General features: G+C 36.5%; 1 protein-coding gene across 3 annotated transcripts in view; it reads left to right on the top strand.

The window, feature by feature from the left end:
- Positions 1-15,592, top strand: part of LOC111872362 (solute carrier family 35 member E3) — a 31,280-nt gene extending 15,688 nt beyond the window's left edge. The window contains exons 6-8 of one of the 3 annotated variants that reach the window (XR_002844216.2): positions 10,304-10,398; positions 13,225-13,750; positions 13,811-15,592. Coding sequence is in view for 1 of the 3 variants with exons in the window: in XM_023866161.2 (XP_023721929.1) it covers positions 5,160-5,255 (96 nt within the window). In the remaining 2 variants the exon portion in view is untranslated. Of the gene's footprint in view, positions 1-5,159; positions 5,572-10,303; positions 10,399-13,224 lie in introns of those variants that run through there. The other 2 variants (XR_002844215.2, XM_023866161.2) reach the window with 2 other exon arrangements.

Raw genomic sequence — 15,592 nt, 5'->3', positions numbered from 1 at the left:
CAACTTTTACACTTAGTACAACATCTTAAATTGCTGAAGAATTTAGATCTGCATAGTTAACATATTTTCATTTATGAGGTCCTAGTTTCAAGTGTTAGCCCAGAAGCAGGCAATTCTGACAGGTTTGTTGTGGTTTCCTTCAGTTCCTATAGGCATATGCCTGGACATGTTCATTTCTTTCCACATTATTTCCAGTTCACTATTCACTGATCATCCTATCAATTGACACTGTGTAATCTGAGCTATTGAAAGGGTCAGTAAATAAACCAAGAATAAATAAATTAGGAAAGACCATAATCACCATGTAGAGAAAATCTGCTGATCTCAGTGTTTATACGATGGGGTACCCAAAAGAAACCGAACTAATTTTTTTGTGGGCAGAGCGTTTGTAGTACCGCGTTTTGCCGCTATGAGCGCATAGAGCTAACATTCCTGAGTTGATAAGCCGACTACCGTTACTTCAGAAGGTAAGGACTAGTTTCGGCAGAGTTTATAGTGACAGCTGTTTTGTGTGATCGTCGTTTTTGCAGTTGCTGATTTTCGTGAACAGCGTGCAGCAGTGAAATTCTGCATTTTGCTCGGGAAAAGTGGAACAGAAACTCTTGAAATGTTAAAAACGGCGTACAAGGACGATGTTATGGGGAAAACTCAAGTGTTTGAGTGGTTTTCCCGTTTCAAAAATGGTGAAATGTCAATTGATGACAAACCTCGTTCTGGTCGTCCTTCCACGGCCCGAACACATGAAAATGTTGAAAAAATTCGTGAAATCATCAAGGAAGATCGACGACGGACTGTTGAAGAAATTGTGGAGCTGTCGGGAGTGACTTGGAGCTCAGCGTCCAGATTTGTGGCAGTCAGGCGACTGGTTTTTCCGTCATGACAATGCCCCTGCTCACACAGCCGTGTCTGTATGACAATTCTTGACCAAAAATGGTATGACCCCTGTTCCTCACCCTCCATACTCACCCGACCTTGCCCTGTGCGACTTTTTTTGTTTCCTCGAATGAAAAGACATGAAAGGAAAGCGTTTTGCTGATGTTGCTGAGGTGAAGGAAAAAACGACGGAGGCGCTGTCAAGCATCTCAAAAGATGAATTTAGACAATGTTTTGAAAAATGGAATAAAAGACTAGACAAGTGTATTAGTGTAAGTGGAGAGTACTTTGAAGGGGATTGAAGGTTTGTGCTTAAAAAAATAAATAAGTTAAAAAAAAATAAGTTCGGTTTCTTTTGGGTACCCCCTCGTACATGCCTAGTTTTGTCAGACTTGACATTATGTCAAGTAAATAGATTGGTTGTGCTTGAACATTTTGACTCTACATATTTTAATTGGATATTTTGTTTTTCAGAAATTTGATAGTGGATATTTTACTGTTTGAACATTTATAATTATTTATGGGTGATAATTTAAGTTTAACTTTGTGCTGTGTTCTAAAAGTAAGTGAAATATAGATTTGTTGGTTGTTTCTGCACTTTTCTCTAAGCACTGTATACCAGATTCTGTATTTTTTCATGCATGATGAAAGTATTAAGTGTAGTATGTACACTGTGTTGAAATGTAGTACTCGTTCATCATCACTGCTAAATTGTTACATCTCATGAGAGGCTCAGTGGCCGAAGAGTGGAAGCCCTTTTAATAATTCCATTAGTCTTTTGTCTTCCATAGATCCCTCTTATTGCTTCAGGTATATGTATACACGTTCATCTGCCCTAAGTTCATGTATGCCTTTCATTTTGCTTTGTGTACATTGTAACAACTGGCTGCTATTATAGATAACAACAATTCCAGATAAGATATATGTTTAAAAAGGGGGTTGTCATTGTTACTACAAACCAAATAGGTTGTTTTCTAAAGCACTGTATTTCTGTTAAATAGATATGTACACTATGTTTAGAGCGCAGGCTAATAGGACATTGATTTTACCATCGGCAGCTTCCTGTGAAAGTGCTGCACCACTTGCCGAGAAAAATGCTTCCGCGTAGCCGGTATGGCTGGCACACATAGTTTACTTATTTCATTAATTATTAATCAGATATATTAATTAATATTATACTCACCGTCATAGAAGATGCTCAAAGTGTCTGCCCTCTGCTGCGAGACATGTCTGAATTCTTTTAAACAGATTTCGGGAAAGTTGTTGCAATTGATGTTGCTGAATGTTGTAAATTGCTTCATGAATATTCCATTTTAGAGTCTCCAGGTAATGTGGATTGATGGTATACACAACACTTTTGAGTTTTCCCCACAAATAAAAATCAGGTGTTTAGATCTGGGGATCTAGGGGGCTGCAAATCCTTGCTAATAATTCTATAATCCCCATTTAGTTTGCCAAATTCACTGCGTAATGCTCAGATAGTTTCCTTAGCTGTGTGTGGAGTTGCACAGTCTTGCATAAAACAACCAAATCTCTCTTCTGCAGGTGCCAAATTAACGAAAAATGGATTGAGTATTTCATTAATGTATTGTTGAGCATCAAGAATTCATAAAATGTTGGTCCAATTATATGGTTTGCACTAATCGCACACCATACGCCTACCTTTTGGCCATAGAGGGGAATTTGAATTAGGGCATGAGGATTTTCACTACTCCAGTGCCTGTTGTTTTGTGAGTTAACATATCCTGAGATATTAAAATCAGCCTCATCTGTGAAAAATGTCAGCATAGGATCAAGAAATCTGTCATGCACGATTGATAAACCAATTATAAAACCTTGCTCTTTTTTCATAATCCATAGGTTTAATTTCAGGAACAACAGTAATTTTATATGGATGAATATGCAGCAGTTTAGTTGCTTTCCATGCACTGCCTACAGAAACACCACTTTGCTGTGCTAATCACCACAAAGATTTTCGAGGAGATTTTTCTAATCGGTGACCGATGTCATCAAGTTTTTCTTTGTTGAAACAGAATTTCTTTTTAATGGCTTTCTGTCAGTTAAAATGCCATGGGTTCAAACATTCTTCTTCAGTAATCTGGAAATTTTATCTCCAGATGGACATGTCAGGAAATTTACGGCAAAATTTTCTCCTTCATGATTTGTATGAGTTTTTTTTTTACACAGCAATCATAAATGAAAACTCTTTGTTCTAAATTTTATCTCACATGAGCCCTAAAGATACAGCACAGAACACTATATAAACAAGTTTCTGTAACACTTTATGGTGCAACACTGACTGACTAACTGATCAGGTGACCACCAAATGAATGACCTTCAGTTTGTCAGGGAATCCTGCAGTGAGTCCCAAGATGACATACTGATAAGTCTGCATAATGAACACTCAGTAGAAGTATGTGCATATCTGCAGAAAAGTTCACAGCTCTTCATTGTTATTATGTTTCTGATATCAGACATTTGAATACATGTAGAAGTACTTAGTACTCCATCTAGGAAAGGGATATATATTAGGTTTATGTATTCTCTGACCTGATAATTGTGCCATCTTCAGTTTTTGTAACGTAAGGAAGAGGACCATACAGCAGAATTTGTGTTAGAACAGGAAAGGAAAATAATTTCTTGTTGCTGTAATTGTGTACCAGTGTTTCATTTATTGTCACAGGTTCCACTATAAGAGATGGTTGAATAGGTACAGATTTGAAAGCTTAACAAAGTTGATGCCTAGGANGAATTAATTAGAAATAAATTTCATGGACATCTATAATCATCAAAATAAATAAGGGCTCAGAATGATCAGTGTCAGTATGAAGAGCTTTTAGTTCATTCCAGGAAGTGCTCTTAAGCTGGAAGTGCACTGTCTTGTAGGATGTGATACTGTGTAGTTTAGTCAAAGTTCACTGATGTTTTGGAATGTATTGCCTTCATCTTCAGGGTTCAACAGTAAGCCAAGCAAACAAGTAGCAAGATGGCTGACTCTTCAACCCTGAACATGGAGGCAGAATATTCCTTTGAAATGTTCATGAACTTTTTCCACACTACATGGACTGTTCATAGTCTCTGCTGTCAGAACCTCATGTCTAACACTGTTTGCAGACCTTAATTATCAGAACATGCTTGCTTTCCATGTCAGAACTTAAGAGTAGTACTTTAGTATACAATCAGTACTGTTCCTAGCACATGCTTCAGAAACCTTCACAAATAAAGCGGAATTTTCAAATTGCAATTTTGTTCTCACTGACCATCTCCTTGGAACAGAGTCGTTATTATGAAGGCGATAGTTTCTTAGCTGTTCACATAGTTCTTCCCATTATGGAACCCAGACCTTCATTACTGTGTTCACAGAAGCAAGCCACCAGGCTGTATTCTGAGCTAGATAAATCCAGTCCACGCTCTCATTTCCTGATTTCTTTAAGAACCACATCAATATACAGGGGCATGAAGCTGACCCTTCACCTCCAATTGTGCCCAGGTCAAGAAAATGTGGATCTATACATCCACTCCTCTATATGCCTTCATAGCATAGTGCTTATTATGTAAGCACAAGGACAGCTTTACTACATGAATATAATTCTCATATCTGTGCCTGCATCTCAGAGGTGGTCTTCCCTCTTCAGGTTTTCCAAATAAAATTTTGCATGCAGTTCTCTTGGCATTGCACCACATTCTCAAGCAGCCTCAGTTTATATTAATTTTGTAAGAAGAAGTCTTGTTTCCCATCCATATAAAACTACAGGTTATATATATAATAAGAAATGGTTTATCATTATGTGTGTTATCTGACTGTATTTTATATCATTGTTATGCCATACTAGTACTGACACACTGACAAAGATGTACTGACACAGGGGGAAACTCTTTGAAATTGTGTCTTTTGAAGGATACAAATGTGGCTTAAATTACTGTTTTAACAGAGAAAAAAGAGGGATTGAAATACAGGTATGAAAACAAAGGACATGAAGAATGAAGATAAAAAAGAAATGATTGTTTGTTGAATTGCAGTTGTCATTTTCTCTTATATTAGTATGAATTGTTAAGTATAAGTCTTAAGTTTTCAATGAGAAATAAGAAGGTAAAGGATTGTGAATCAAATTTTGTTTCAAAACACCATCAGTTTAAATTCAGTTATGTTATTTTGTACCATATGTACCATATTTCAGATTGAAATTAATCCTTCTTTCTGTTCCATGTCTACTTAAATTTCTGTGTTGGACATGCATATTATGTTGATGTGTTTCCTTTGGTAATTAAAATTCGCCATATTTCAGGCTGGAAGTGCTCTGGGACGAGGCAACCATCATCATCATTTAGGATGCACAAAAAAGCCATCTGAGATAGGATTGCATTTTCAGTCACCTCCTTAGGAATGTTATATCTAGCATTGTATATGTGACAGATTGTTGGAACTCATTCTTGCTGTGAAGCAAGTATTAAATGCAGTTACACAGTTACATCAGAGGAATCTGACACTGTTTATTTAATGTAAAAATTTCAGAGCGCTTATGGTTTTGTGCAGATCAGTGCAGTTTGCAGATGATGATTTTATCTGCATTCAGAATTTGCTCACTCTGAATTGTCTGGAAAAGATGTGTTCTTAAAATGCACAAGTACAAGAATTGTTTTCGAGTCCATTGGATAAGGCAAAACCAAGACAATATTAATAAAATAGGTAGTACAGAAGATATTGTCATTGTTTTTGTACTGTTCATTGGAGACCTGAATTAGTGTTTTCAGGTTTATGTATGATCCTCTCCCACAAATGATTTAGATTGGTGTAGGATTTGAGGTTCTCATAGAAGTGGTTATGAAGAGTACTATCTCATGGGTTATAATGCCATGTATCCCATTGAAAGTCAACCGACACTTTGGACGAACATATCACCTCCATTTTCAAGGTTGAAGAATAAGCCGAGCAAGATACCAGTGTGAAAGCAGGTGGCAAGCCTACCTGCGACCTCCTTTCACACTGGTATCTTGCTTGGGTTATTCATCAGCTCTGAAAATGGAGGTGATATGTTCCTCTGAAACATTGGTTGACTTTCAACGGGATACATGGCATTATAACCCATAAGGTAGTACTCTACGATTAAACTTCAAATCTGGATGATAGATAATCATAGACAACAATTAAATGTGAGTACCGCAATTTCTAGGGAGATTTTTATATCAGTTATTATTTTGATTTTTAAGCCTTTTTTTATTTCAAACCGTACAGATTTCATTTAAAGATTATCCAAATCAGAAAATATATATACTATAACATGTAGCAGGATTGTGGCAGTGTTAAAATATATGGTAAATACAGTGAAGATTTATTTTGACCTATATTAAAAAGTCTGGCATTTAAAATATAGCATTGTTTCACTTAGAGATCTCTTAATGGAAGTGATTTGAAGTCATAACTGTATGACGTGCTAAAATTATACCATGTGTGCTTCCTCTTTGGGCCCTTTGTCAAATGTTACAAAATATAAGACATACCATTCTGAACTGAATGGTTTTTGTCCAGTTATGTAAATCATAATCATCTGACTTTAATGTAAGTAGTCTCAAGGTTTAATCACATTCAGCTGTTATTACCTGAAGACCACAAGGACTGCAATAAACAGGTTTTATTTAATGGCTTTCAATGTTGCCATTGTTCCAGCTTGTCTTTTGTAATTAAAAAAAACTATCTAATATGACTTGCAGTTAAATCAGTGTAATGATGAGTTCTACTCTACATGTTTCAACTGATATGGTCCCATTTTACATTGTCATAATGTCGTATGATATCATCCTGTTGCACATTACTTATTTGTTGCTGTTAGTTATTAGCCATCTTACATGCAGCTTGCTTTTTAAAACCTTTTAAAGCTTTAAACAGAAGCTGTTATGAACAGCTACACACAAAACAAAAGGGACTACTCATCACCATAGGACACATGGGCGCACAGATGAAGGCATGTCCCAAAAATTGAACTTACAAATGGAAGCACAGCAATTTCATCAGCAATTTTAGAGACACCTGAAGATGACCAATGTTGGTCAAAACATGTAGTGTTCTGTAATGTAGCAGCAGTCAAGAATATTGTTAAGTATTGGTACAAAATTTGGAATGTTGTGCATTTCACTCATGTCTTGTTCAAAACAATGTGATACAACAAAGAACCAATGCATTTACACTTGTGTGTTCATAAATCAAAGGAAAAGTTTTATTGTTTATGTAATTTTTTGTGTTTTGTATAACTTATGTTGGAAGTGTGTGCTGCTTTTTCTTGCTTTATTCTCTTTATGACCTGGCTGTTTGTGCTACTCTACTACTACTACTACCACCACCACCACCACCATGCCTACTACTACTACTACTACTATTACTACTACTGCTGCTGCTGCTGAGTTTTAAGTTATGTATGTTGTTTGTCTGTTATTGAAGACACTTCAGAATATATTTAGCTTTGTAGCTCATTGACTTTTATTTGTTGCAAATATAATTTTTGCACTTACAGATTTCCTATCTGTTTATTGTACAATAGCTATTGATTTGTGGAATGTGTAGGTCAATAATAGCAACCAAAAAGATCTCCTTTTTTATAACTTGTATGTGACAACTGATGTAAGTTGGTTTGTTGTTGGTGTTTGAAGAAGTATTGCAGCACTGAAACCACAATTGTTGTATTATCTGCTACAGGTAATGAACATTGAAATTCAAACCATGTTGATGCATGTAATTTTTCTCTGGATATCTGCGGTTTGTTAAATTTATATGAATGAGAAGTGGTCTAAAATTCTTGGATTTCTTTGTTTGGTACTTATTCTCCAAATTTTAGATTACATGCATATAAATATTTTTAGCATAAACATCATGTCTTCAACACTCCTGAATTAAATTGTTTGGAATATTGTCATTGAACAGTTGCATTTTCAAAGGGAAGACTATATCCAGTTCTTACTCTTTACTTTGCATTCCTTACAAATTGGATCACAATATTCATGTCTTGAATAAGAAGGGATCATACGTTTTGAATTAATTCGTATGATAGTAAGAATATACTTGAACTGAAAAAAAAAGATATTTGGAAGATGATGATGTTTCAGGGTTGTAATTATAAATTTCATCTCCGCTCTAAAAATATTGCTTTTTATAGATTTGCCATAGAATTTTATTTTTGGTTGAGTGTTGTGGTTTCTTGTTATTGCATTACATAGGTCACATATATGACGTGTCCATGTTTTAATGGAAGTTCAAATGTAATTTAATTATCCTGATTAATATTGGAAAATGAAAGCCTGATTTGACATTATGTAATAAATGTAGATTATATACAGTGATTGTATTCAAATTCTGAACTAGAAAATTGGTTATATGTCATGGACTTTAATTTAAGCACAGGAAAAACTTTACTCTTGCCAAATATTTTAAATGTGGTGGTAATCAGAATCAAATCCAGGACATTTTGAATACGAAGTTCAGTGATTCACCGAAGATATATGCAACACAAAAATGGGAGAATATCCAAGTCTATTGTAGATCACTCCTAGAGTCAGGACCATGAAATGAAATGGATACAGCAGAAGTCATTCATCAAGATGGTAATAGGATCACTAGGAAACTGAAGGAGTCAGTGTTCACTGGGACAACAGAACAGGCCATCAGCCAATCAAGCCTGTACCTGAGTGCCTTTACAGCAAGCTAAGAAATAATTGTTTGCATAATGTAAGTACAATTATAGCAAAAACCATCACTACTAATATTAAAAATAAGAAAGTAATTCAAAATCTGACACTGTAATGGCAAAACAGTCACCTTCTTATATTTTGTTTGTGATATTTTCTTGTTGATGGCTTGTATATGCCTGACTAAAACTGAAATTGATTTTAATCATCTGTGATAATTATTGTGTATTTAATAAAATCCAAAGGGATTCTATTAGAGAATAGTAATTCTCTAATAGAATCCCTTTGGATTTATAGCAGCTTCAGCCAGTGTTGATGTCAAAAATATTTATGTATGTGATTCATTACTATTGTTGTGTATAACAAGGGCTTTTTTTTTTCTAAAACATTCCTACTTCATTTCTTTGTTACTGAGTTGTGTGGTTTGGCCCAAATAATACTTTGTCACTGCAGGACATGCACAACTGAGTTTGTACCTAATAACTGTGTTTGTTGTTGTCTGTGCTTAATTCTGAGTGTTCATATATGTTTGACATATATTTCCATTTCTCTGTGAAGAGTCATATTGGTTAGTACATAACATTTAAGAAAAGCTCTCTTTTGCCTACGTAATATTTATGCAGTTCTTATGATTCTCAGAATAAACAGCAATTATCTCTCTAAACAGCATTAACCAATTTATATGTTTAATGGACAAACAGTATGTTTTCTGTGAGATGAGAACTGAATTTTTAAACTATATTCATAAGATATTCAAGCTGCAAAGAGTTAAAGCCTTTTTTTCCCCCCTCCAGAAAAGAATATCATTGCTGTTCTTGGGATTACTTAGTTTGTGAACTTCATCCATCTTCTCAGGAAAATGAGATAGTGGACAGTGTCCAGAAAATCAGTAATCCCAAGTGTAATACGTTATTGTCAGAATCTTTTAGAACCAAGTCATTATTGTTTTTTGTAATTTATTTAATAATGATCTCTGACTTTCATAAATTAATACAGCATGGAATGGATGAATAGAGTCATTGACTCTTCAGGTACTAGCTCAGCATTTCCCAGGAGGGCCTGGGGAAATTCACAGAATTCCTCAGTCAGGAAAGCTGACTGTGCCAGTAGTCTAGCACATGACCTCCTGAATCAAAAACAGGAGAATGTAATTGAAATATACAAAACTATAATTTTGGCTGTGGTTCTATATGGGTGTGAAACTTGGTCTCTGACATTAAGGGAGGAACATACACTGAGGGTGTTTGAACACAGTGTCGAGGAGAATATTTGGACCGAAGAGAGATTAAGTGACAGGAGGTTGGAGAAAACTGCATAATGAGGAGCTTCATAACTTGTATTCTTCTCCATGTATAATTAGAATGATCAAGTCAAGGAGGATGAGGTGGGCAGGCCATGTAGCACGAATGGGGAAGACGAGGAATGCGTATAGAATATTTGTGGGAAAGCCAGAAGGAAGGAGACCACTGGGAAGACCAAGGTGTAGGTGGGTGGACAATATTAAAATTGATCTTAGAGAGACAGGATGGGATGGTATAGATTGGATAGATCTGGCTCAGAATAGGGACCAGTGGAGGGCTCTTGTGAACACGGTAATGAGCCTTCAGGTTGCATAAAATGCAGGGAAAGTCTTGAGTAGCTGCAAAATTGGCTTCTCCTAAAGAAGGGCTCAGCTCCATGAGTGAGTAAGTAAGAGTTAACCACAATATCCTGCGTGCATAATATTTTTCTTTCTTGCTTCTGTTTTGTTTTGTAGCTAAAGAAACAAGATGATGGAGCAGATGCGGAAGAGCAGTTTTAATAGCGGAAGATAGTGATTAAACACGTCATTACATAAGAACCATCTAATATGTAAGTTGCTGCACATTCTTCACTCATTGAATTCTCATTTCAGACTTTGTCCATGGAAGCAGTATCCTCCCATGTATTCATATAATTTACTAAAATAAAATAACAAAGACAGTTAATGAATAACAGTATGATATTCCCATGTAAGAAATAGTAAATATAACATGAAATTAATTATAAGCCAGGATCACTGTTATTGTCATGGGTTTACAGTGAGGCCCTTGTCTTATTGAAATGTAGCTGTTTTAATGTCTCTTCAAAATCAGTACAGTCTGAGCGCTTGCTACAGTGGTATGTATCTGTAACATTGATAGGTATTGTCATAGGAGATTTCTTGGCATTGTGTGTGTGTCTATTGAAATGTTCAATTGTGGGAACCAAGAGATTTTTTTGAGACTGGATTTGAAAGCTTTATGCCAGTAATTTATAAGCCACGTAAGCTGTCTATACTACTGAAACTAGGTAGGCATGTTGGATTATAGACATGCTTATCGACCACTTGTTTTTGTTTCGAGCGTCAGAAAGTACAGGCTTACATGCTAGGTTCTTGCAATTTATTCTTTTAACTGACTAACTCCATGGAACAGAGTCCATCTTGAAAATGTAATAGACAATCAAATTCCCTGCCCTTTATGCAACTTGAAAGTCCATTACAAAATCCTACCACTGGGCCTTACTGTGAGTCAGATGAATCCAGTTTGCACTCTTATACCATATTTCTTTAAAATAAATTTTTATATTATCCTCCTGCGTGTGCTTAGGTTTCTCAAGTGGTCCCCTCCCTTTGTGTTTTCTAAGTAAAATTCTATATGTACTTCTCCCACTGTGCTACAAGCAGTTTATCATTGTAAACAGTGGAAATCAAGGAACAAAAGTATTTCATTGGGTGCAACTGGGGATACTGTACTACATGTTGACTTTCCAATATGCAAGTGCTGTTATATTCATCATAATGAAATAGATTTGCTTAAATAACTGGTAATTGCGAAGTCCTGCATTATATATGCTAGGAATGGGAGATACCTGTCTGTAATATCATGTGTGCATAGTATTGCATAATAAGGAACTTCATAATTTGGTACACCTTACCAAACATAATTAGAATGATAAACTCAAATTGGATGAGACTGGCTGGGCATTCAACACACATGGGGGAGAAGAGAAATGCTTATATGATTTTGGTGGGAAAGCCGGACAGAAAGAGACCACTGAGAAAACCTAGACATATGTGGGAGCACAGTATTAAAATGGATCTTAGAGAAATAGGATAAGGTGGTATGGACTGGATTAATCTGGCTGAGGACAGAGACAAGTGAACATGGTAGTGAACCTTCAGGTTACATAAAATGTTGGGAAATTCTTGAGTAGCTGAGCAACTGATGTTTTCAAGGAAGACTCCTCTCCATAGTTTATTAGTGTACATAGTATGAGAAAACAATATAATTAGTATCTGTTAAATAGTTGAGCTGTGGGTTTTAACTGACAACTTTTTATAGGATCAGTGACTTTGGAATATGGGTTTTTTAAGCCTTTTGGCCCATCCATATGATATCTGCTTGGTGATGTTTAATTGTAATCGTATTCAGGGCATACAAATTTTTAAGTTAATTTAAAAGGGTGAAATTATGTGGTATTTTAAACATGTGGTTTTTAATGGAACTGTGTGTTTATGTGTACACCTTTTTCTTCATTGTGTAGATTTTTTTAAAAGATCCTTGTTGGTGTCACCTATTTTGCAAGTATTTTCTGCTTCTCACTCACATTCTGTATGCACTGGAAACACGCTGTTCTTATACAGCTGCAAGATTCCATAATATAATTGACTGGGAGCACCACCAACACCAAATACAGAGGGGTCCAAAAAAATGTACTCACTCTTTGATAATATCTTTGGAACAAAATGACATGTAGTTACAATTCTTGTGCAGAGAGAGAGAGAGTCATTGTATGTGTTTGCAGTGACCACCATCAACAGCTAAACAGCATCGATGCCGCTGAACTGCTGAGCGAATTACGGCTGTCAGTGTGTCCGGCGTGATGGCTGCACACGACGCTTCGATGGTTTCTTGTAGTGCGTTCAGTGAAGCTGGCTTTTGTTGATAAACTTCATCCTTCAAGGTTCCCCATAGGTAGAAGTCAAGAGGTGATAGGTCTGGAGACCATGGTGGGTACTCAGTAGCACCTCTTCGACCTATCCATCGTCCAGGTAGAGCGTCATCCAAGTACACCCTGACATCTCGATGGTAGTGAGGTGGAGCACCATCTTGATCGGCTACCCCACTTTCGCATGCACACTGATTCACAGATTTTTGTGGTGATCATGTAAAGTGTTGCAACACCACAGCACTGGAAGCTGGACTTGTTACTATCTGTGGTTGCCCAGGTCCTTGCTTATGCACACCATGAACAGTACTGTTGGCTTCAAATTTATCCCGAATATGGGCAGTTGTTCAACATGTTGATGGCTGAGTTCCAAACTCATTCTGTCATTGTCGTTGTGCCTCTTTAATGTTTTCGTACTTCCAGTACCACTTCAATACAGCCTTGCGTTGCTCAAAGAACAACCTTTCAGCCATTGTTGCTGCTGTCTTCTGCTCGCAGCGTGCACGTGACACGACACTCACGTGACTCCTGTGACCTTTGACATCTGTTGAGAAAACATTACACTACACTACTGCGCGAGAATTGTAACTACATGTCATTTTGTTGCAAAGATTTTGACTATCAAAAATTCAGTACATTTTTTGGACCCCTGTATATAGTATATATTTGCTTAACCTATATTGATTTCTTGTTCCCTTTTCTGACAGTTATGTTTTGGAATTTCAGTCAAAAAAAGATTGCTCTAAATGGACTCAAGAAATTAAGCTGTCTGCTATAAAACATTTAAAATTGATGGACTACCCCAGCAGCTGCCATTCAAACATGTACCAAGAAACATTACAAAAGGAAGTTCTGTCTAATTTAGAAATACCAAGGTTTGCACAGCATTTAGAAATACTGAGGTTTGAACAACATACTGTATTTATTAAACTAAAAATGGAAGAACTTACTTAGTAAACTTCCATAAGATGGATGGAATAGGTTATGGATTTACATACAAAGAAGTCCTTAGACTTGTGTATTGTTTTTTCTTTCACAAATGGTACAAAGCATTCATTTAACGGTGACTTATAGATGGCATGGAAAGGACTCAGTGGTTTTTGAGTTACTACAAATATCCCAGTCTTGAGTTGTAGAAGCTTTATCATTCACTTGCATCCCAGGAATATCAAAATAGTCAGCAAATGTTATGATCGTCCTTCCAGTTTATTGAACACTCATTATGTTTGGGATAAACTATCCAAGATTAGCTGTTATGAGACTGATCCATGACATACAAACCAAAGAAAGAAATTTTCCAGGATGGAGAGAGGTTGTGAGTCAGATTAACTCTGACAGTGGTGAAACTGTAAGCGTTGTGGTATATTTCTATTAGTAAGCAGCACATTCTTCCTTTTGTTATGGTGAAAGATCAGTGGTACGGTACTCCGGCTTTTAGTCCACAAGTGAACTATACCAACTGAGCGACTGCCACTTTTCAGCGAAGTTAGTGCCAATTTTTGCTGATAGAGGGTGTCACATGGTAAGTGCAACGGATTCCCCCTGCTGTTAATCCCAGTTTCCTAGACTGGATCTGTGGTACAGTGCTAGTTAAGAAATTGGTAATCCACCTGAAACAGAAGTCAAGCTTTTGGAAGGTGGCTGCATAAAATGGAAACAGTTTTTTTCAGCTTGTAGACCATTTCATTGGGGCAAGACCCCCTATACCAGTGATTTTAAACCTCAGTGGTCATGGATCACACTGTTTGGAACCATCGACACTGGATATGGGACTAGCAAACAAGATTTCCTTGAAGAATACTGTCTTCTGTGTGTACGTGTACGCTGTGTAATATGTTGAAAATAAACTAATGTTTCGGAGGAACTTGTGTTCATCTTCAGGGCAGAAGAATAAGCTCTGCAAGATACCGGTGTGAAGGCAGGTGGTAAGCAGAGCTTTCACACTGGTATCTTGCAGAGCTTATTCTGCCCCGAAGATGGTGATATATTCCTCAAAAATGTCAGTTGACTTTCAACGGACTACACAATGTTATACTCGTATCCCAGAAGAGAGTATTCTTCATAACCATTGCTGTGAGAACCTCAGAACTTGCGTAAGTTTTCCTTGAGTTTTCCATAACATTGCACTCACCACCTTCAGCCTGTGGAACACATCTGAAAGAATCCAAGTAAGGATTTGACATTTGGAAGCATATTTGCAGAAGCATGGAATCATACAGCTGTTGTTGGAAGTGCTGTAAATGGGTTCAGGACAATTTTCAATGAACTGTTTGTGGGATTTGTAAAAGGTATTGTTGCAGTGCCTATGTACCATGCCCTTACCCTGATGTGGTCAACTGTATTGCCATTAGTTGTGCAGATAGTACTAAGAAAGAAACAGGAATATATGAATGTTAGATATGACTTAATAATCCACTGGAAAATCTTTTTTATCTTTTCATTCTATAAAGTATATACTTAGGTATATTCTTACCTTTTTATCAAGACAGTTAAGACCTTCATGTTAATAAAATTCTGAAAGAAGATACACAGAAGCTATCATGTCCAATGGACTAATGACCTGATTTACACTGATTTGTTAAGGTAGGTCTTTGAATGAACACAGTTTAAAAAGGAAGTGTAAGAAAGAATTTATTACATTTTTAATGAGATGAATATTAATTATGAGTGTTACAAATCAAAGTGCTCAGGGAAATACTTGGATCCAAGAGGATTAAGTAAACCTAATGAGGAATTTTTCAGTTGTAAGGTCATTGAAGTCTATGAAGCTACAGTGGATTGGGTGTGAAGCTAGGATGTGTGTAAGGGGTGGGCCATAAAAACCGGCCCTCACACTGCGACCTTCAGTGATCTATTGTATTTCCCTTTTGGATTAACCCTTTATTATTCCTACACTTGGAATGAGATGCAGGACTTTATTTAAGGGGCATCATAAAAGTCACTTGGTTCAATGAAGAAGTGACCCAGGTGGCGATATCTTAAGTAAGCTGTGGCCCCACAGTCAAATAGGATATGTATGGCTGATTCATCTTCTTGTAGGTACCTTTCACAGGTTGGGTCATCTGTCAGCCCCAGTTTGGAAAGGTGTCCTTTT

The sequence above is a fragment of the Cryptotermes secundus genome, unplaced genomic scaffold (genome assembly GCF_002891405.2).
Source record: "Cryptotermes secundus unplaced genomic scaffold, Csec_1.0 scaffold144, whole genome shotgun sequence".
Taxonomy (NCBI): domain Eukaryota; kingdom Metazoa; phylum Arthropoda; class Insecta; order Blattodea; family Kalotermitidae; genus Cryptotermes; species Cryptotermes secundus.
This window is presented reverse-complemented; position numbering and strand designations above follow the sequence as displayed.